The sequence below is a fragment of the Diaporthe batatas genome (assembly GCF_019321695.1).
Source record: "Diaporthe batatas strain CRI 302-4 chromosome Unknown Contig00005, whole genome shotgun sequence".
NCBI lineage: Eukaryota > Fungi > Ascomycota > Sordariomycetes > Diaporthales > Diaporthaceae > Diaporthe > Diaporthe batatas.
In genome coordinates, this window is record NW_025408552.1 from 377,024 (window position 1) to 395,646 (window position 18,623).

At 54.2% G+C, this 18,623-nt stretch overlaps 8 protein-coding genes across 8 annotated transcripts; 3 read left to right on the forward strand and 5 right to left on the reverse strand.

Moving 5' to 3' along the window:
• Nucleotides 1-239: 239 nt before the first annotated feature.
• KVR01_005043 (uncharacterized protein) lies at nt 240-1,564 on the reverse strand. The gene is made up of 2 exons (XM_044789410.1): nt 569-1,564; nt 240-472 (listed from the first exon to the last, which is right to left on the reverse strand). The coding sequence occupies exons 1-2, from the start codon at nt 1,413-1,415 to the stop codon at nt 429-431; spliced, it is 891 nt and encodes a 296-aa protein (XP_044645488.1). The 5' UTR covers nt 1,416-1,564; the 3' UTR covers nt 240-428.
• Nucleotides 1,565-1,626: 62 nt separating this feature from the next.
• KVR01_005190 (uncharacterized protein) lies at nt 1,627-2,763 on the forward strand. The gene has a single exon (XM_044784486.1). The coding sequence runs from the start codon at nt 1,646-1,648 to the stop codon at nt 2,615-2,617; it is 972 nt and encodes a 323-aa protein (XP_044645635.1). The 5' UTR covers nt 1,627-1,645; the 3' UTR covers nt 2,618-2,763.
• Nucleotides 2,764-4,318: 1,555 nt separating this feature from the next.
• On the forward strand, nt 4,319-5,157 carry KVR01_005582 (uncharacterized protein; the record flags this gene model as incomplete). The annotated part of the gene is made up of 3 exons (XM_044792995.1): nt 4,319-4,751; nt 4,832-4,914; nt 4,975-5,157. 3 exons carry the CDS (start codon nt 4,319-4,321, stop codon nt 5,155-5,157), a joined length of 699 nt encoding a protein of 232 aa, XP_044646027.1.
• Nucleotides 5,158-5,408: 251 nt separating this feature from the next.
• Nucleotides 5,409-6,789, reverse strand: KVR01_005493 (uncharacterized protein; the record flags this gene model as incomplete). Its single annotated transcript, XM_044785547.1, has 3 exons — nt 6,603-6,789; nt 6,413-6,488; nt 5,409-6,331 (listed from the first exon to the last, which is right to left on the reverse strand). The coding sequence occupies exons 1-3, from the start codon at nt 6,621-6,623 to the stop codon at nt 5,409-5,411; spliced, it is 1,020 nt and encodes a 339-aa protein (XP_044645938.1). The 5' UTR covers nt 6,624-6,789.
• Nucleotides 6,790-7,550: 761 nt separating this feature from the next.
• On the reverse strand, nt 7,551-11,171 carry KVR01_005223 (uncharacterized protein). The gene is made up of 6 exons (XM_044785680.1): nt 9,983-11,171; nt 9,874-9,928; nt 9,753-9,810; nt 9,619-9,697; nt 8,868-9,559; nt 7,551-8,795 (listed from the first exon to the last, which is right to left on the reverse strand). Exons 1-6 carry the CDS (start codon nt 10,166-10,168, stop codon nt 8,627-8,629), a joined length of 1,239 nt encoding a protein of 412 aa, XP_044645668.1. The 5' UTR covers nt 10,169-11,171; the 3' UTR covers nt 7,551-8,626.
• A 1,461-nt stretch (nt 11,172-12,632) lies between these two features.
• On the reverse strand, nt 12,633-15,112 carry KVR01_005296 (dolichyl-P-Glc:Man(9)GlcNAc(2)-PP-dolichol alpha-1,3-glucosyltransferase). Its single transcript, XM_044787159.1, has 2 exons — nt 14,762-15,112; nt 12,633-14,675 (listed from the first exon to the last, which is right to left on the reverse strand). The coding sequence occupies exons 1-2, from the start codon at nt 14,991-14,993 to the stop codon at nt 13,135-13,137; spliced, it is 1,773 nt and encodes a 590-aa protein (XP_044645741.1). The 5' UTR covers nt 14,994-15,112; the 3' UTR covers nt 12,633-13,134.
• Nucleotides 15,113-15,266: 154 nt separating this feature from the next.
• Nucleotides 15,267-18,136, forward strand: KVR01_005614 (uncharacterized protein). Its single transcript, XM_044794448.1, has 2 exons — nt 15,267-16,863; nt 16,949-18,136. The coding sequence occupies exons 1-2, from the start codon at nt 15,331-15,333 to the stop codon at nt 17,189-17,191; spliced, it is 1,776 nt and encodes a 591-aa protein (XP_044646059.1). The 5' UTR covers nt 15,267-15,330; the 3' UTR covers nt 17,192-18,136.
• KVR01_005425 (uncharacterized protein) lies at nt 17,195-17,950 on the reverse strand (the record flags this gene model as incomplete). Its single annotated transcript, XM_044781631.1, has 2 exons — nt 17,195-17,818; nt 17,852-17,950. The coding sequence occupies 2 exons, from the start codon at nt 17,948-17,950 to the stop codon at nt 17,195-17,197; spliced, it is 723 nt and encodes a 240-aa protein (XP_044645870.1).
• Nucleotides 18,137-18,623: the final 487 nt, after the last annotated feature.

An 18,623-nucleotide genomic window follows, 5' to 3' on the forward strand; every position in this document is an offset into this window, starting at 1 on the left:
GTGTTGATCAAACCACATAGTCGGTACGCCGGAGAAGCGATGAACGGACTTCCATCTTAGTCTACTTAGGTAGCATGGATGAACAAATAAACTTCGCTTTGTGGCTTTGTGAGTGCTGACTCGCTGTGGAGTTGTTCTGGAGACGTACGATACTGAACTAATATCTGTGCACAGGTACACAAACGTCTTTGCATGTTCCAGAAAATGTTATCTGAACTCTCTATTGAGACGACCAGCTGCGACCATTGAGTACGATGGTACTCATGAAGAGATACAAACCTGTGGAGATTTGATTCACGATTTAAGTGCGAGACTTGCTCCCTGCCTGAAGGTGTTCGCAAAAGCCAAACAAAAGCTACGTCGGGGTGCTGACGCCGTCTGCCTTGCTCAAGTTGCCCGCAGTAGATGCACTGTGATTTGAATGAAGATCATTGCGTGTGTTGTGCCCGGTAGAAATCACGCCTCGCCTCCGCTGTCCATGAACACGTGCGTAAGCCAAAAGCCCGAGCAGTCCGGAGGGCGAAGAGGAAGAGTTTGTGCTTATATAAAGGGAAGAAAATCATCTCACCTTCACCACCAAATAAAATTTCCAAATCCGCAGCCATTTCATCCCATCGTTTGCCCCCTTGTACAGGTGGCAGCTGTAGAGCTGGATCGGGTACCGCCGGCCGTCTCCAACCAAAATATTTCGTGTCGCCGAGTTGGACAAAGCCCCAAGATCGCCAAAATTTCTTTGCCCGCTCTAGAGAACTCTCTATAAAGTTTGCAATGTCTCCTGGAGATTGTCGCTGTGTCCGCTGGAATCTTTCTCTCTCCTCTCGGAGCACACTAGGCTCCGCGATCGTCAGCACGGCGCGTGGAGGGTTTTGCTGCGCCGCCCAGAGCAGGACCTGGCCAAGCAATGCTCCAACCAATTCTCTCCCGATCCCTTGGTGCTGTAACTTATGATCAACCAGAATCTTGGTGATCATTAGGATCCAAGACTCATCGCTGTCGGCCCCCCAAATGCCCTGTCCCTTGAAAGCCGCTCGGAGGCGGCCTTCTGAGTCGAAGATCTCATGACCAAGCCAGCCCAGAACCTGGCTATTTCGGTCAATGAGGTTGTAGAACTCGCTGTATTCGTCAGCGGTATGGATGATCAGGTCGCGCTTCACCAAGAATGCCTCGCAGTTTGCAACAATGGGCCCCGGGTCCCGTGTTGTTGATGGCTTACGGACATAGCCGAGAACTTTTGTGTTCCACGGATCCGTATTTTCGTGGACCTCTGGGTTTTTCTCTGGGGTCTGCCCCTTACTTATCTCGATGCCATCCCAGGGGTGCCGGTGGTCGGCAGTCAGGATCGTGATCTCGAGACCACTCTTTTGATAGACGGGGCAGTCAAGAATCTCAGCATCCCGAAAGTCGAATCCCGACATGATTGGACATCCAATTACAGTGTTATCGTATCTCAAGACTTGTTCTCTCGGGATTTGTGTGAGCCCTCAAGACAAATAGGAGGGGAACGTTTCACGCTTGTTGGCCCTGGAGGACTTGAGGTCAACATGGATTAGTCACACTCGACGACCCCTCACCTTATCCCGAGCTGCGGCCAAATGGCTGAACACTGGCGTGGTAAGTAAACCTTAATTTCAAGTCAACATCAAATATGGCAGCAATGGAAAAACTATTCGCCGAATATCAGCAAAGGAAGAGCATTCTCGAATCGAGCACCAATTCGTTCGCCGGGGGCATTGCATGGATTGAAGGAGAACTCACCCCATTGTCCGAGGCCCGGATACCACTTCTGGACCAGGGCTTTTTGCACAGCGACCTCACTTATGATGTTCCCTCTGTCTGGGACGGCCGCTTCTTCCGGCTGGATGATCACATCACCCGCCTGGAGGCCAGCTGCGCAAAGCTTCGGCTGAGACTGCCTCTGCCTCGAGACGAGGTCAGAAAGACCCTTGTCGACATGGTGGCCAAGAGCGGTATCAGGGACGCGTTCGTGGAGCTCATTGTGACCCGCGGCGTCAAGGGCGTGAGAGGTGCAAAGCTGGAAGACCTCAAGAACAACTTGTACATGTTTATCATGCCCTTCATCTGGGTTATGGAGCCCGAGGTACAACGCAGCGGCGGAAGTGCAATCATTGCCCGGACCGTGCGACGCGTGCCTCCCGGAGCTATCGATCCGACAGTCAAGAACCTGCAATGGGGTGACTTGACGCGGGGCATGTTCGAGGCCGCAGATCGAGGCGCCACACACCCTTTCCTAACGGACGGCGACGGCAATCTCACGGAAGGATCCGGGTTCAACATCTGTCTTATCCAGGACGGCACACTCTACACGCCAGACCGTGGTGTTCTGGAAGGCGTAACTCGCAAGAGCGTGTTCGATGCTTGCGAATCCCTCGACATCCCCGTTCGGATGGAGGTTGTTCCGGTTGAGAGAGCTTATCAGTGCGACGAGATATTTATGTGCACCACAGCTGGAGGCATAATGCCAATTACGAGCCTTGACGGGCAGCTGGTGAGAGATGGCAAGGTCGGTCCCATCACCAAGAAAATTTGGGACGCATACTGGGTCATGCACTATGACCCTGCGTACACGTTAGAGATAGAGTATAATGATGCGTCGTGAAGGTCGATAGTTTTATGGGTCTAGATGCGCTGGAATCGCACAACCACCGGAAGACCGATGGACAGACATATTGAATATGTGATACGAGAATAAATAGCTGACCAGTAATATGGCACGAATGAATACGATATGGGTTTCGTGGGTCATGCCTTTGTTTGGGATACCTGATTAATCCAGGCCGATAATGGAGAATTAACTGCCCAAACGATGAATGAATCCGTGCCCAACAGTTCCGAGTCAACTAGTTTCAACACAATTGGTGCTCCGAGCTTGAATACCGGATTCCTTAGTGCTGTGGCGGTGAGTGACGGACGCACTCAAGATGATATTGAGAGATGGCAAACCGGCCGAGCCGGTGCTGCATATATACTCAGACGAGCGTCGCAAAGTTGTACAGAACTTTCTTGACCCAACTTCCTTTAACAATAAGCTACGCTTGCACTCCATCAATTCAAAGACATCTAAGGGGAGACGACTGGTTCTTTCGTTGCCTCCAAAACTACTCTCCTGAAGATTCAAGCAGACACGCGTGGCGCTCTGAGAACATTTGGTCTACGGATATGAGAGCGCTGGTTTTTAAGGGAGCTTACTGAATGTAATGCAGTGGAAGATTTTACATTCACCTGGTTTGACCATGCTTTGGTACTGGAGGGGGGCAGAGAGAATGTGGGCCTTAGTGCCCCTGTTTTTTTTTTTTCAAATTTGCATCTAGACGACTCAAGTCGAGCATGAGAGACAGAATGCAAAGTTCCGTTACCAGGTACAGAGGTGGAATGGAATCTCGATTCTATTTGAGAAATTCAAGTTTTAGTACGATAAATGTCGAAGATATGCAGTCGTCACGGCTTTGCCATGTGACGTGAATCTTCTCCTGCCTCAATTGCAAGGGTTCTTTTCGCAAGCTGGGGTTTAGCCTGGCCACACCGTAGAAAGTAAAAGTAGTTCCATCATGTTGAAGGTGTGGATAATTAGCTAAGAGATATCCTCTGGCTGAGGTATCCAATTTTTGGACACAGCCATCCGTCATCCCCGTCCCCGAGTCATTGCATCTGTCTTCGAATGGCATGCCCTGCAAACAATCATTTCTACCCACTACGAGCTGGGTCACACAGCTTTCGAGGCAATGTATGGCTAGCAAAGTTGGAGAGCAATTTTGATACTCAAGTACTCCTCTATCCACGGATACAATATGTGAAGCTGCAGATGGAGCAGCGTAATCTACCTAGGTAGATAGAATCGTGATACCGCTTCCGTCATGGCCAGCTTTGAAGCCGGCGACAAGTCCTGCGCAATTTTCGAGCTGTCACTGTCTCCTCGGCCCGTACCCAGGTGATGTTGTATTATTCAAGCTTGTTGATTTTGCGGGGAAGAGGAGAATGTCTGGGGTACACGCGCTCGATGTGGATATCGGCCCGATCACCATCCCAGAAAGGGGTGACATCCGCTCAATCGGTGTAGTAATTGTGGACACTAGGCGATCAATATTTGTAGACGTATGGAGAATCCAAATGCTCGGCATTTCAAGTCACGGAAGTAATTGAAAGCCCGAGCTGACATTGGACTTAAAATGTGTATATAGGCACTGCGTCCAGACTTCAATTCTAGGCATTGCCCCATTCGTGTTGGACGTGTCTTGTGTAGTCCACCCATCGCGGAGCCTCTTTAACCGATTCTACGGATTAGTACCTAAGACCTGGCACGATGCGCGGCACAAGAACCCTGCTCCTCCCGGCGGTGATACCAGGCGCCTTTTCCGCGCTCTGCACACCACTTGCCTGCTCCGCGGTGCACGTCTTCCTGATCCGCGGAACCAACGAACCCTACCCGGGCCGGCAGCTGCCCACCGCAGAGGGAATATGTGAAGACTGGGACTGCTCTTGGTCCAACATCCAGTACCCAGCCGTGTTCAACGACTACTGCGACTCAGTCGAGACCGGGATCGCCAACCTCGGCAAGGCTGTCACGGACTACGCCACGCGCTGCCCGGACGCCAAGATTGTCTTGTCGGGCCACAGCCAAGGTGGCCAGGTCGTGGGCGATTACCTCGGCGGTGGTGGAGGGAACACCTCTTCGCTCGGGTGCGTCCAGCAGACGAGCAAGGGGATTTCTCCTGAGACGTTCCCGGCAGATCATAGTAAGAGAAAATACCAACTGTGTCAAATGCTCTTTTATGTACCGTGCAACGGAAAGCTAATTCCAAAACCCGCGTGGCAGTTATTGCAGCGCTGATGTTTGGCTCTCCGCGCCACAATGCCAACCAGTCTTACAATCTTTTGGTAGGAGCTAGAGCTCAATCTGTAAGTGACCATGAGATTCTGCCTCCTTTTAGAGTGTCAGGTGCTAACCTACATCATCAGGGCTGGCCAAGGTCAGGAGAGCAACTCCAATCACTGAACCTCTGGTCTGATAAACTCCGTGATTATTGTAATTTGGACGATCCAGCTTGCGCGATGGGCTCCAACTGGACGTCGCATGAGAATTATTTCGAGATGTATAAGGATGATTCAGCACAATTCGTGAGGTTCAAGGCGTGCCAGTGAGAATCTCGAACACACAAATTGGTTCAAAGACGGCCATTGTAAATAGTCATTCTCATCTACTGCTGCTAAATTAGTATAATTCCGTTAAAATATCGTGCCGAAAGAGAAATTCTACACGAATCCGATAACATGTGTGCATCCGTTGCTGTCCGCAAATGGGTGAAATGACAAAGTATTGTTTTGTAGTGCTGTTTCGGGTACTATGTAGCGTCCTTTTGGAGGTTCCATTCCCTGTCATTCCTTTTCTGATTCTACGAAAAGTTAATCCGAAAATTGAATCGAGGCTTGTTCTTGTCAATGGAGTCCCCGGTAAGAACCGGCAGAAACTCAAATGATGTTATGCTGACTTCCTCAAACTCTTGAAACTCCTCCAGCATCTTGTGAACCCCAATGCAGAACGGTGCCCTCTCTAGCAACAAGTTGAATGACCGCATTTCTTCTGTGGACTCCGTGTCCCTGTTGACAATGAGATTGGTAAGTATGTCCCTACTCATCAGTCTATAAATAGCCTGGAACAGCTCGTTTCTAAGCACATGTTCTGCCGGATCAAAGTATATGATAGCTCGCAGATCAAGGGCCGCCCTTCCGAGATGGGAAGTCCAGAACGCAAGTATGATTTCACGTAGCCGTAGCTTTTGGCCCTGTGGTCGATTATCATTGACCCTGTTCCAGGCCTCTGTGATAGCCAATGTGTTACCGGCAGTTGTTGCTGCGTCGAAGTGGATAAACTCATCGACAACTCGTTGGCTTATGAATGGCACGATAATGCGGACTACATGAAAGCTGGACACCGCATCTGGATACGTCTGTGCCACTGGAACTTGATGTGTTTCATAGTCTGGATCGCCATCCAGAACCCGATAGTACCGTTCCGCCAAAGTCTGGATCACCTTGTAAGTACCTGGCGGATCTGGGGGCATAATGGACATGTCGGCCGGGTCAGCGGGGTGGTCCCTGGGCTCCACTTTACGGCCCAATACTTTGAATATCTCGTCGGGTGGGCCCACCTCGAGGGGCATGAACCCATTTCTTGCGTACGTGCGTGACAATATCCGGGCCACTTCTGCTGGGTCCCGCGCCCGTCCACTCGTGGGGTCGCGCCATGCGCTATCATATGGTGCACCTATTTCACCAGGCTCGAGCACGATGGTCAATGGACGAGTTATGTTGTATGCTTTGACATGGATAGTTAGTTGACCTTGCCCATACCGAAACATCCAGAAACCCACCAAATAGAGAAAGACTTGCGACTTACGGGCTGGTAATGTCCCACCTAATATCAACCTATAGAACAACTCGAGGGCTGGGTCGACAATGCGGTTTCCCGAGAACTCCAATAATAACAAAATTAGATAGCTACTCTTATTTTAACACAAGGAAGTGGTCGGAAGGTGAGATTGTTGGAGGGAGATATACAGCTGTTGCTTCATCATGCAAGTACATACATTCTCATGCACCCATACCATAGGCACGTAGATAATATCAGTGTCGTCAGTAAGACCAGCCCAGCGCGCCCCAAAGTGCCTTCGGACCGAGGCTGCAGGCAGCACATTCCCATTCTGGTCATGGGCGATAGCTTCAGTTGGGCCATACCCATAGCTTTCTCTGATGAACAATTGCGTGTAATAAAAGTCGGTGTCGTCCGGCCCGTCCGTACCTAGATAGAGAGCGTCCCAGTCCCTTGTCGACCGGTCAACATGCCAGGATTCAATCAGGCCAATGTATCTCTCGCGTTGCCCTCGCCGGGTTAGGAACATTTCCGCGTAGTAGCCACGTCGGCCCGGCTGGTCTGGATCTGTGTGAACCTGGAGCGACATGCGTAGGGTGGCCCGGGTCTTGTCGCGGCGAAGGAGTATATCTGACGTTCCACGAGCCTCTGCGAGAACTCTGCACTCTTGGTTCGCCCGAACCTCTGGTCTAAGAGATGTTCTCGTGATATTTCCATTTACAGGGACATGGGGGCCGTGTAGGTCCTGTTGGGGCAGCGATGCAGGATCAGCGGCAACGTGGTTGTGGGGGCCACCCCGACACCCAGGCGGGCAGTAGCAGCTCTTGAAGTCGTTCGTAAGCCGCCGGAGTTGGTCTTGGACTCGCCGCTGGCGAAGGAATAGGGACCACTTATCAGTGCTCCCCCGAGCTCTATTGTTTCGAGACATAGCCATGTCCAAGCTCATACCACGGCAAGAGATAAAAGTACGCTTGGGATTTTCAAGTGATAGAGATAAAATGAATCAATCGGGTAATTATTGTTTTTATATGCCTAGGAGTGGGGATGTGTTCAACTTTCCTAGGTGCACAACATCCTGATAGGGAGCTACATACCTAGGTAGGGCAGCTGCTCTGTTTTTGCAAAGTATGGTAGCACATAAAGAGTTTTTCATGTGATGAAAGTGTTGGTGAGACAAAGCCTATAATTTGAAATTCTGTTGTCCCTGGCATACAGTCTGGCCGGATGCGGTATCACACTACTAGTAAACAAAGCAGAACAGCATCGAATATATCAAGCCTGAGGTGGCCAAGATAAGAAGTCAGACTACGATGGTAGCATTAGCGAGATCAGATTCCCTCACCACACGAAGAGGTGGCTGACAGTACAACCAACAGCGCGCTTCGATACCCTCGGCTAAACGGATAAGCAGGACATCTGGAGGACCACCACAGGCAGGGACACGGCCCTCGGGCGAAGTCAAGACCTGTTCTGATAACCCACTTCAAGGTCAAAGAAGACGCAATCCCGAATATCAGTTCGACCCAAACACGACGCAATCAGCCGAACCTTGAGAGAGGGAAACCTCATGGTGACGGAGGGTGGAACCGTTCCCGCGGCTGCTGAGATGGCGAGGAGCGAGTTGAAGACAAAGAAGCAAGACGATGTGGTGGTGGATCTCACGAATTTGGCCGACACCTCTGAGGAGGATGAGAGCTTGTTGGGAGAGGATGAAGACAGGAATGATGACGACCTGGCGGATGCAGCCATGGTCCGAAGTCACGAGGGATGGGGGACAAGCCACGGAGAGGACAATGTGGATGAGGGCGACCCGTTCCCGATCCGAGAGGACCTTGCCCTGGAGACCCTGTCGGCGAACCCTACCTGTGACATACCGAATTAAAGTCGACAAAAACTGTTGATGGGCCAAACATGGGCATGTCAGAGACAAGAATATTGCCGTCATAAAAGCGTCTCCCATTGAATGGCTTGGGAGCTGACAAGATGCCCTATCAGGCCTGGTGATTCTATGCAAATGCGTGGCCAACCACCCCAGTAAAAGAATGTCCAGTGATTGTGCCAGCCATGGTATCCTCTACACGTCCCGAGCCCCGTGGATATTAACCGTTTTTAACGAGTGCCACGAGAAGACTCCTTTAACGCCATACCAAATATATAATGAGCCCCAAATCCCGAAATTGAGGCATAAATAATACCGTCGTGATGGAAGAAGTGAAGAAAGTGAGCGTGACGTGGTGGCCATCATGCAGGGTGGTGGCTCGACCGGTCTCTCCCGTCGCCACCAGTGGCCCAGCTAAACGTCCGCAATGCCGGGTAGCCCTGCATGGGCGACGCTGCAGACAGCTCAACCGGGGGTGACTGTTGGGTCTGCTGCGGAGGTCCCGGCGTGCCGTGTCGTGGGGGTACACTGCTGTCAGGGGATATCAGTATACGTGGTTCTCATATCCACACATCCCGCGCCGTGGAATCGGTCGCAACTCACAATAACCCTCCCGATCCTCCATTGTCCGACCCCTGCATGTACGGAGGACTCATCCCGGGTGGGCCGCCGAAATGCTGGTACGAGTTCTGGGAGTGGACGCTCATCGGCGGCGGGCTGCCGTTCTGGGCCGAGTATCCGGGTATGCCCTGTGACATGCTGCGCGAATGGTGATGCTGGTATGGGTCGTTCGACGGCGTCACCGAGTACGCCGTTGTCGCGAATGTCTCTTGGCCGGGACTCTTGGCGCCGGCGTTGTACTTGACTTCGCTCACGGGCGGAGGGGCCATGGTGTGCCTGCTCTGTCGGTTGTATGCCTTGTCCAGTCCTCCTCTCCGGCCGCACAAGTAGAGAAGTGTCGCCGCTATGAGGAGTACCACTGACCCGCCGATGGCGATACCGGCGATAGCGCCGGGGCTGAGAGGTGCGCTGGAATGAGAATGAGTACTGGACCCGGAAGACGAGGCCGACGTTGGTGTAGCGCCCGGGGTGCCGGCAGCGGTCTCAGACGGGAACGAGTCGCCTGGCACCAACTGGAGAGTTGTGTTCTTCGTGTACGCGGTCTGCACTTCTAGAGTTTCCGTTTCGTTGGGGTTGATGACTCCAATCATCCAGTTGTCGATGCATGATCCCGGCGCTGCGCAGTAGAACCAGATGGGTGCAGTGTCATTCACCCTGACGTCGAAGGTAGGGCCCTGTGGTGTCATGCTGTCAATGGGAATGTTCAATACAGATGCAACCGTCGCCGACCTACATTATTGGAGACTGTGGCAACATCCTCGAAGCCAGAGAAGAAGCCGATCTTGTTCGGGCCGGTCATTTCGTAAGGTATGCTACGTCGACGTTAGAAATATCCAAGCCCCCCTAAGACCGGAGATGAGCACCTACCATGGGTACTTGTACTCCGACCGGACGACTGAATGCCCTGTGGGATAGAATCTGAACCCTTTGTGCAGCCATCGTGTCAGTGAGAGATGATGGGTGGGAGTGGGCACGGTTATGGCCTTACGAATGACATCCCCGACAGATGCCTCTGTTACTTGCGGGCTGAACTTGTGGCCCTCCTAGATGCTTGGTTAATATGGGAGCATCTTAATATCGTGATATGAGGTCCATACTGCGCCCACAGAGACAACGTATGTGGTTGCTGCGGAACTCGACGAGGACGTAGCCGAAGCAGTCCTGCTTGCCGACGAGCTAGACGGCGTCGAATCGGATTCCTCCGTGCTCTGAGCGCTTCCAACAGTAGCCAGGGCCGTCAAGCCCAAGAGTATCGTTGAGAGCATCATGTGGTCTCGTGCCATTCAACTCGAACATTCGAAGCCCATATGTCGTATACCACGAGTCCGTGACAGTGCAACTCGTGTGTGTAGATCAGTGAGGCGAGATGACAAAATTGACAGAGGAGACAGAACTGAACAGGGAGGGTTCAGAGAAATGAGATAATTACATGGGCTAGCAGAAGGGCGGAACAGCCGTAGGCATGAGTGAGCAAGGGCCTAGCAGTCCAAGAATAAGACGAAAGAGGAATCCTCTGGACCTCACTTGTTGCTGACCGCAGCGCAACCGGGGCAGACGTGCCAGCCAAATGTGGAAAATAGCAACACGACCCTTGGCTCATAAGCTGTCCCACCCTCGCTCAGCATTTGGCAGACAGCACTAGCTTCCGGCGAGTTTGCTAGCCACAGCAGCTCTCCACTTGTTCTGCTGCGTGTTGGCGCACCCAAAGGACCGAAGCCCATGATGTGCATCCTTCCCACGGTGCACTTGCCCTTTCTGGGTACCAACTTGGTGCAAGAGACTTTGGAGACGGGAGATAGCGTTGGTAATGACAAACCAGAAGCAACTGTGGCCGTTAGTATGGGGGTTATGCCATGGCGTGGCGTACTGGAGACATTGGCACACCGCCCGGTACGGCCGCCCTTCTCGACGCCTCCATGCTAGCATACAATATGGGAATCTGGGAGCCTGGGAACGGCCCGCGAGGAAGATAGCTTCGCCTCGCCTCGAACTTGGGGGAGGGGGGTACCGGGCTTCCAATGGCGTCTTGTATGTAGATGCATGTTGGGTTACAGTGCAGCAAGCGACGCCGCATCCAGCCGGTGGGTGTGTCCACCCAGGATCTAAAAAACATCGAGCCAATAGACCATCACGTGTAGAACTCGATGGAGCGGTGGGAGGTGGGAGGGCGAGGTGGTGGCTGGACTTGGGACTGGCAAGCCAGCCCTTGGCAGGTTGATGTCGTTGGGTGTCTTCGGATAAAACCGACACTTCATATCAGCAACATGTGAAGCGGGGGTGTTCTTTGTCCAGAACCAGTTTTTTCGGTGTAAAAGGACATTGCGAGGCGAGGCCAACTTTGTTGACCTGTCAGAATGTCTCAGGTATGCGTATACACCATACCAAAGAGCTGGGTGACGAGGGCTGGCCATGGCCGAAGCTATTGTGAGATGCAGGCAACGAGCCTCCGCACAATTTCATTGACGGCCGTCATCCGGCGGCCGAACAAGAGCAGCACCGTAGCAGCTGGCGAATCTGTGGTTGAGCCATCTACCTGAGCCGGGTGGTTAGGTTTGAGGTCGAAATAGATTGCGGCGCGGTACATTAGCAGCTTTGTTGTGGGGGGTGGGATCGGACAGGATTAGCTCGATTAGCTCGCAAGTAGGTCAGCCCTGCGCTGTGGTGGAACTCTTTTATTTCCAGGAGCCCCCTGGTCTTTCCCCTGCCTGGTCTCATCAGACACAACATCCGGCTTGCTCCCCATCCGTCTACAGAGATGCGAATTTGCAAATTCGTGTGCTAAGAGTCCTGGTGGCGAGAACTTGTGGCCCCCAAAGGAGGAGAAAGACAGAGGGGGTGGGGAATCGCAAATGATAAGCGAGGGTTGGAATGAAAGCCTTCCATCGTCAGCCGCAGTCCGCTGGCTTGGCATCCCGCGGCCCGTCCTTCGTCGAATCCTCCTCCGCGGTGATGCCACGTCCCATTCGCTAGTGTAGGGCGCAGCTTTCGGTCTCTCTCATGATACGAACTCGACCGAGCTTACATAACGTTGCTCGTGATCCAATATTGTCCTGCAAGTCTCTGAATCATCACCACGAGAGGGGAGGTAGGGAGGTAGGGAAGGGCAGTGAGACTGGCACAAGTCTATCTGGAAGACGCTCGGCTGTCAGGCTGTCAGGCTGTGTGCCAACTGCCCAAGGCTGCTCATAGACTTCTGAAGCTGCAAGTCCTCATGTAAAACCCGGCACTTGGCTTGGGTGGCCCAGAAAGGCGGCCGGCAGATGCTGCCCTCCGCCACAAAACCCCATTCCCGGGAGGACAGGCGGCCGAATCGACGGCCGCAGCGATCGCCGCTGAGACACCCGCTTGGCCTTTCCTCTCGTCTTCGAGTTGGACTGAGAGATGGATTCCCCAGGAGAAACACGAAATGACAGGTGAGACCCAGATCCAGCGGGGGGGAAAGCCCTTGTGCAGTGGGCAAAATGAGGGCCAACCGACCTGTAGGAAAGACCAACAGATAGGAAGTCGGCAATAAGCACTTCCAGAACCCTCGGCTGACCACAACAACACAAATGCGGGCGCACAATCATCAAATAGACCGCGGAGACTTCTTCCAAAAGCGGGTGCAGCCCACCCCCATGCCACTTCCAGAGTTCATCGCCGGGAGCCTGCTTGGTCCACAGCCCGCTTATCCAGCAGGCTGGGCCGACCGGGCGGCCGAGCAAGACCACCTGCCCCGCTCAGGATTCGACGTGTGGAAGACCTTGTGCCCGTAGGGCGTGCTCATGTGGTCCAGGCCTGCGTGCCGTGCTGGGCAGCCCAGTCGGTCCTGCTAGTCCGCCAGTGCGTGGCGCTGCGTGGCGTAAGCACGTTGTGCACCATCATCTTGATCCCAGTCCGCTCGCGTGCTGCATGCGGCATGCATGCAATGTGGACAAGGCTATCGTGCCGACGCCGTCATGTCATGCTGAGCGGTGGCCATCTGTGTCGTGAAGCCATGGGAATTGCCATCCGTGTGTTACTATCTGGGTATCGACTTTTCTCAACTTGGACTCGGACCCCGAGAAACGAGATCTGTAGTGCAAACACATATAGTACAGCAACTATATCTAGAAAGATGAGAACAAAATGAAAAACAAGTCTGGTATAATGCCACCGTGCTATGCTTTGTAATAAACACCCTGCCGCCCACATTTTATATGAGACCTGAAATAGAGCTTTGCCGTCCTGGAATATCGCACTCGGCTCGGCGTGCGCCTGCTTGCGCACATTATTGCGTTTTCTTTTGTATGGAAACGGATTTTCTGGGTAGGATCTGGGCTTCCACAACCAACCGGTAAAGGCACCAGAGATAGCAGAGACCGAAACCTGCCGCGCCGATGCCAACGTTGAGTACGGTCCACAGATCCGGCTTGTCCTCCGGTGGGGCGACAAAACTCTCAAGGACATGCCAAGCTGCCAAGGCGAGATAGAAGCCGCCATGCAGCAGGAAAGTGGCCCATTGTGTCAGAGCGCCGCTGCTGCCCTCGAAGTAAGCACTCAGAGATGTTGGCGGCAAACCGAGGAGATAGGCCCACAGCCCGGTGATCACGGCGTATGGTATGCGCAGGTCTACCCGCTGTAGCAGCGGGAACATGGTCCAGGCCCCGAGAATGTTCGCAAATCCAACCCATGCCCGGATATCCTTCCCAAGACCGTTGTTACCGGCCAAGAGCAGAGTCATGGGCATCAGCGGGAGGAGAACACTTTTTTCGTGGACCTGGAAGCTGAACAAAAAGAAGGCCCAGGCTGTAGCCGCGAACCCCAGCGGCAACAGCTCCTTCTTGGGCTTGAAGAACAGAATCAGGCAAGGGATCAGACTGAAGGCAAGGGTCATTGCCAAGGACGCCTTCTGCAAGAGCTCCGATGGATACTGGCGCAGTTTGATGACCACGTTCAGAGCGCACCAGAAGTTTGCGACCTTGTCCTCGAACAGCCCCCTGGCAAACGGGAAGACGCGGTGTATCATCTGGACAAGTTGCTCGATCACAGGCCAGTAGAAGACGTTGGAGTCGATGTAGTCCTCTATCCATTCGAATATTGGGAGGCGGGCGTCAGGTCCTAGATGCTCGGCTGTGGGAGAGGCGCCCTGGCTCTTATCATACAGTGCGCCGGCAACCAGTGGGAGGAGCAGGAGGGCAAATGAGACGACCGTGCCGAGGGCTATGGCCAGGAGACGAGTGATCTTGATCTCAGGGAAGAGACAACTTCCCAGAAGGAAGAAGAAGACCGGTAGGGCATAGTAGAGGGCCATTTGCTTGAAACCTAATGCGGCCACGAAGAACACGGATGACCAAAAGTAGCGGCCAGCAAGCATGGAGGACATGCTCGCTATGACGAAACCCAGCATGACCGTGTTATACTGGAAATGGATGTGGTCGATGAGTATGGTGCCAGGCTGCATGAGCACAGCGACCAGGGCAACGGAGATTGTCCAGTTGGACACACCCTGGAGCCTGCCGTACCTCCTCACGAACATGACCACGGCAGGGACGAAGATGAGGTATTCGGACACGATGACAGTAGCCCGCATGAAGATCTTCAGATTTGGATCGTGGATCCCTCGGGAGGTGTAGAGCGAAAACCAAGACGGGTTGATGAGGGTGCCAATCTTGCCGCACAACCAGCTGTGGTATGCCGTCAAGGGCGGGTAGTCGAGGCCCCACCATTGGAGGTCGTAGAAGTACCATGACGAGATGGGCAACTGTGTTGTGATTTCCATCCAGTGTCTCTGGGCCTCGTAGTCACCGAACATTGGGGGTTTCTCAAATCCTGCAGCAGTCGCACGAATTAGCGTCAGTGGGCCGTTTCTGCGATCCAGATTGGCAGAGGGGCTTCAAGGCCAGGCCGATGCTTACCAGAATAACCCCAGAGACCGGCTGCCCATCTGAACAGGCCAACTACCATGAGGATAAGCGGCAGTACCTCCCATTGTGATACCGAGGCTCTTGCTGGCCAGAGAAAGGCTGATAGTGGGAAGGACGGCGTCCTAACCAGAGTCTCGGCCTTTGAGAGCTGGAAGCCTTTTCCCTCGCCGTTCTTGACCTTGCGTCGAGGCTTGTGGTGACGGCCTGAGGGTGTTCCAGCCATTGGGAAGCTGTGGACTGCCGAGGGTGGTGAGAGTTGTGGCGGTCGCGATTGTGGTGCCCAATGCTGGGTGCGTGGGTCGATCGTCAGGGACCTTTTGTGGTGTAACAGACAGCTCGATCGGTTGAGGTTTCTGGAAGCTGTCCAGAAGCTCGAGCTCCCACAACCCTTGTAACCCCGGGATCGGCATCTTCCACCTCTCCGGCTACCCAGTGGGGCTTCAGGGGACTAACCGCAGGACTGGGGCATTCTCAAACCTGCCATGACATCAGCTACGTACCTAGGTAGGGCCCTACCCTTGGAGCTCTGTGGTTGCAGTCGACCAGCGAGCAGCCAGCACATGCATCACATTCCGCGACACCAGGCGCCAAGAAGCTTGAGCCCCTCAGTCCACCAGCTTGTGGTGGACGCCCTCGTTTGTGGTTTTGTCTGTTATTTTCTTTGTGTTGTCAGGTATGTCCCAGGCACAACCTATTTCTTCCGCACCCAATCTGATCAGACCCTTGGCAACTGTGAACTGTTGACTTGGACTTGTGCTGCTACAGACTTGACCCTCAAGATGCCCTACCCCTTTGTCCTTCCTACGACCTCAGCCTTCTCGTACTCGTCAAGCTTTACCTGTGAATCCCACCCCTCGCTCCCTCTCTCAGCCAGTACCCAACGTGGTGTCGTCCGAGATGTGCTCAAGAAACACAAGCGATCCTCCCCACAGTCGCAGAGCTCAAACCTGCCGACCATTGTCTCTGCCATTACGGGCTACCTCCCCTACCTTCTGGCCGTCGACTCGGGCCTAAACCACCGCACCATCGGAAACGGCCTCGAGATCTTCAGCATTATCCAGCGGTCCAATGTGCCCCTTAACATCGAGTGGCGGCCCTCGCTGGCTGACGTCTTCATCCCAGGCAGGAAGGAGAACGCAAGGGTCAAGATCCACAGCCTGGAGCATGAGGTAGCCTTCGTGCTGGCCACCCTGGGCTACACATACACCCTCCTGGCCCGCACAGCCCTACAGCCGCTCTTTTCCATCACGACCACCGAGGACCTCTACGGCATCGGCTCACAGCCCCGCCAGGCCTCCATAACCACCGCCACGAAGCACCTACTCGACGCCGCCAGCGCCTATGACTACCTCGCCCGCCGCGCCGAGCGGCCCCACAGCTCCCAGGTGTCCGCACCCCCCTGCGCGGACGTGTCAGCCGCCACGGCGCGGGCGCAGTGCGAGCTGGCCCTCGCCGAGGCGACCCTGCTCGCCGTGCTCAAGGACGACCCGTACCCGGCGGTTGTGGCGCAGGACCGGAACCAAAACGACAAGGAGTGGATGTACAAGGCGCCGGACATACCCAAGGTGCGGGCACACCTGTTTGCCAGGCTCTGTGTCGCCGCGGCGGAGCATGCGGCCAAGGCGCACTCGCTTTGCGCGTCGCAGGGAGGAGGGGTGTCTGTTGGCGGCGGCGGCGGCGGTATACGGTTCGGCAGCAAGAAGAACAAAGAGGAAGGGGACGAGGCAAGTGGCGGCGGGGGAGGAACCGCGGGGTCTGGAAAGCTGAATGAGGGCTTCATCAGGTATCTCGAAGACCTCCGGCGCACGAGCAGGGCAAAAGCATGCCGGTTCTTTGGCATTGACGCCGAGCTGGGCGGGCAGACCGGCAACGCCATTGGGTGGCTACATGCTGCGTACCAGGAGCTGGGCGTCGAGGTAAAAGACCCATCCAAAAAGTCCTCTGGGTTCGGCAGGCTCAAGAAGGAGTGGTCAGAGAAACGGGAGGACCGCCGGGTTGAGAAGGGCACGACATGGGGCTCGGACGCTGGTAAGCTGGAGGAGACGCGTGTGATTGAGATGCTGGAGGCCAAATGGGCCAAGCAAAATGACACGGTCAGTAGATACTCTACTTATTCCAAAAATTGGTTGCCTTCATCCAAGTACGCTTCCATCAAATTGCTGACAGTGCACGTCCCAGATATTCACCCAGGCTATTACCGCACCTGGCACTTTGCTGGCCCAGATGCCTTCAGCGCGCGAGATACACACGCTCAAGCCGTTCGATGTGCCCGTCTTGGACAATCTCACGTTGAACACGATGCGCGCCCCACCGGACCGCAGCGACGATTACGGGGACGAGAACAGCTCGGACGAGGAGACTGTTGTTGCCAGTAGGCAAGCTCCGGGCGCGTATCCCGGAAGCGTATCATCATATTACTGAGTCCTACTGAGTTCTAGGGGGGTTGGCCGAATTCTCGAATTCTAGTAGAGTTTGATCGAAATCTAGAGGGGTTTCGTCCAAAGCTGCTCCTTGTGCCACACGTTCCATCCTCTCCTTTGCCACGCGTTCCGTCTGCCGCCGTATCTCCGCTTGGCGTGCCACGCGATCCTTGAGTTCCCTCAGGTGGCGCTCGGTACACCTACACGACCACCACCTCGCTCCGCAGACGAAGCAGAACTCAGCGCCACACCGGCAGTGCATGCGGCGGCAGAAGCTGGTGTGCTCGATCATGGTGCCACACTTCCAGCACCTCCTCCAGCCCTCCCGGTCGGCCATCTGCGTCACGAGCTTCAGGTCTTGGTTTTCCTCGCAGTTGACCGGGTCATTGTGTGCGGCGCCCAGGCACTTCCTGCATGTAACGTGCCTCCGCTTGCATCGCGCCCTGTCGAATGGCTTGTCTTTTTCATCATCGGGGACGAATATCCCGCAGTCTGGCCATGGACAGTAGTAGCGCTTGTGGGAAGGGACGCTGTACTCGAGCTTCTTTGCCTTGTAGACTTTGCGCAGGCCACGAGGGATGTTCTTGAGGCACGTTGCCTCGTCGATCGGCCCGCAGCATTTGGGTGGCTAGCACGATTCTGACTGGAGGGCGTTCAGGACGAGCTGGCGGAAGCATCCTTTGCAGTAGGCGTGGCAGCTCAGCTTGACGGTTTTCCTGGCTGGCCGTTCTTCGTAGCAGGCCAGGCACTGGAATTTCATGACGATAGGTGGTACGGAGGATGAAGGACGGGGACGAGAGAAGACACGAAAGAAGAGATGGCACCGGCATACACCTAGAACGGGAGGCAGGAACCTGCTCGGGATGTCATGTCTTGAGAGGTTGGAAGGTACCACCTTGGGAGGTTCCCTCTTGACCGGGTAGGAAGATGGCAGGGTAAGTGCTGGCGGGTCGTGTCTTAGGGAGTTATCTCCTAGGAGCCTGTACTATAGAAGTTTACAATATAGAGCATGTCTCATGGGAGGGTGTATCATAGGATGATGATATCCCTATGGCTGCGAAGCGGTCACCCGAGCAGATCTTGTTAACTCATAGCCAGGCTGGACTTTTTCAGGTTGATACAACTTCATCGTATAAGCAGAGACGACATATTTGGTAGCTATAAGGAAATTCTAAGGATTGATATATTTATTGCTAGTTGAGATGGATTCGACTTCGATGGACAAGGGTTCACTGGTCTCAGGGTCCCAGTCCCCTGTCCCAGCTCTTGAACCTAGGGGGTGGGTCTAGTAATGACGTCCACCATTGGCCGGCCAATCCTCCAAAAACCTCTCGACCAACCAGCCCACCTCAACTCAACTCGATGAGATTACAGTACAACGCACCGGGAGCCGATTTGAACAAGCTCAGAGCAAGGAGTACCAGAAAGGAGTT

Excerpts from the sequence above, each read along its gene's own strand:
- KVR01_005043 (XM_044789410.1), bottom strand. The coding sequence starts at position 1,415 with ATGTCGGGATTCGACTTTCGGGATGCTGAGATTCTTGACTGCCCCGTC. Across the intron at positions 473-568 it reads AATTTTATTTGGTGGTGAAG|CGGAGGCGAGGCGTGATTTC; the intron begins GTGAGATGATTT and ends GTTCATGGACAG.
- KVR01_005190 (XM_044784486.1), top strand. The coding sequence starts at position 1,646 with ATGGCAGCAATGGAAAAACTATTCGCCGAATATCAGCAAAGGAAGAGC.
- KVR01_005223 (XM_044785680.1), bottom strand. The coding sequence starts at position 10,168 with ATGGCACGAGACCACATGATGCTCTCAACGATACTCTTGGGCTTGACG. Across the intron at positions 9,698-9,752 it reads TCGGAGTACAAGTACCCATG|CATACCTTACGAAATGACCG; the intron begins GTAGGTGCTCAT and ends ACGTCGACGTAG. Across the intron at positions 8,796-8,867 it reads GGAGGATCGGGAGGGTTATT|CAGTGTACCCCCACGACACG; the intron begins GTGAGTTGCGAC and ends ATCCCCTGACAG.
- KVR01_005296 (XM_044787159.1), bottom strand. The coding sequence starts at position 14,993 with ATGGCTGGAACACCCTCAGGCCGTCACCACAAGCCTCGACGCAAGGTC. Across the intron at positions 14,676-14,761 it reads CGGTCTCTGGGGTTATTCTG|GATTTGAGAAACCCCCAATG; the intron begins GTAAGCATCGGC and ends CGACTGCTGCAG.
- KVR01_005614 (XM_044794448.1), top strand. The coding sequence starts at position 15,331 with ATGCATCACATTCCGCGACACCAGGCGCCAAGAAGCTTGAGCCCCTCA. Across the intron at positions 16,864-16,948 it reads GGGCCAAGCAAAATGACACG|ATATTCACCCAGGCTATTAC; the intron begins GTCAGTAGATAC and ends TGCACGTCCCAG.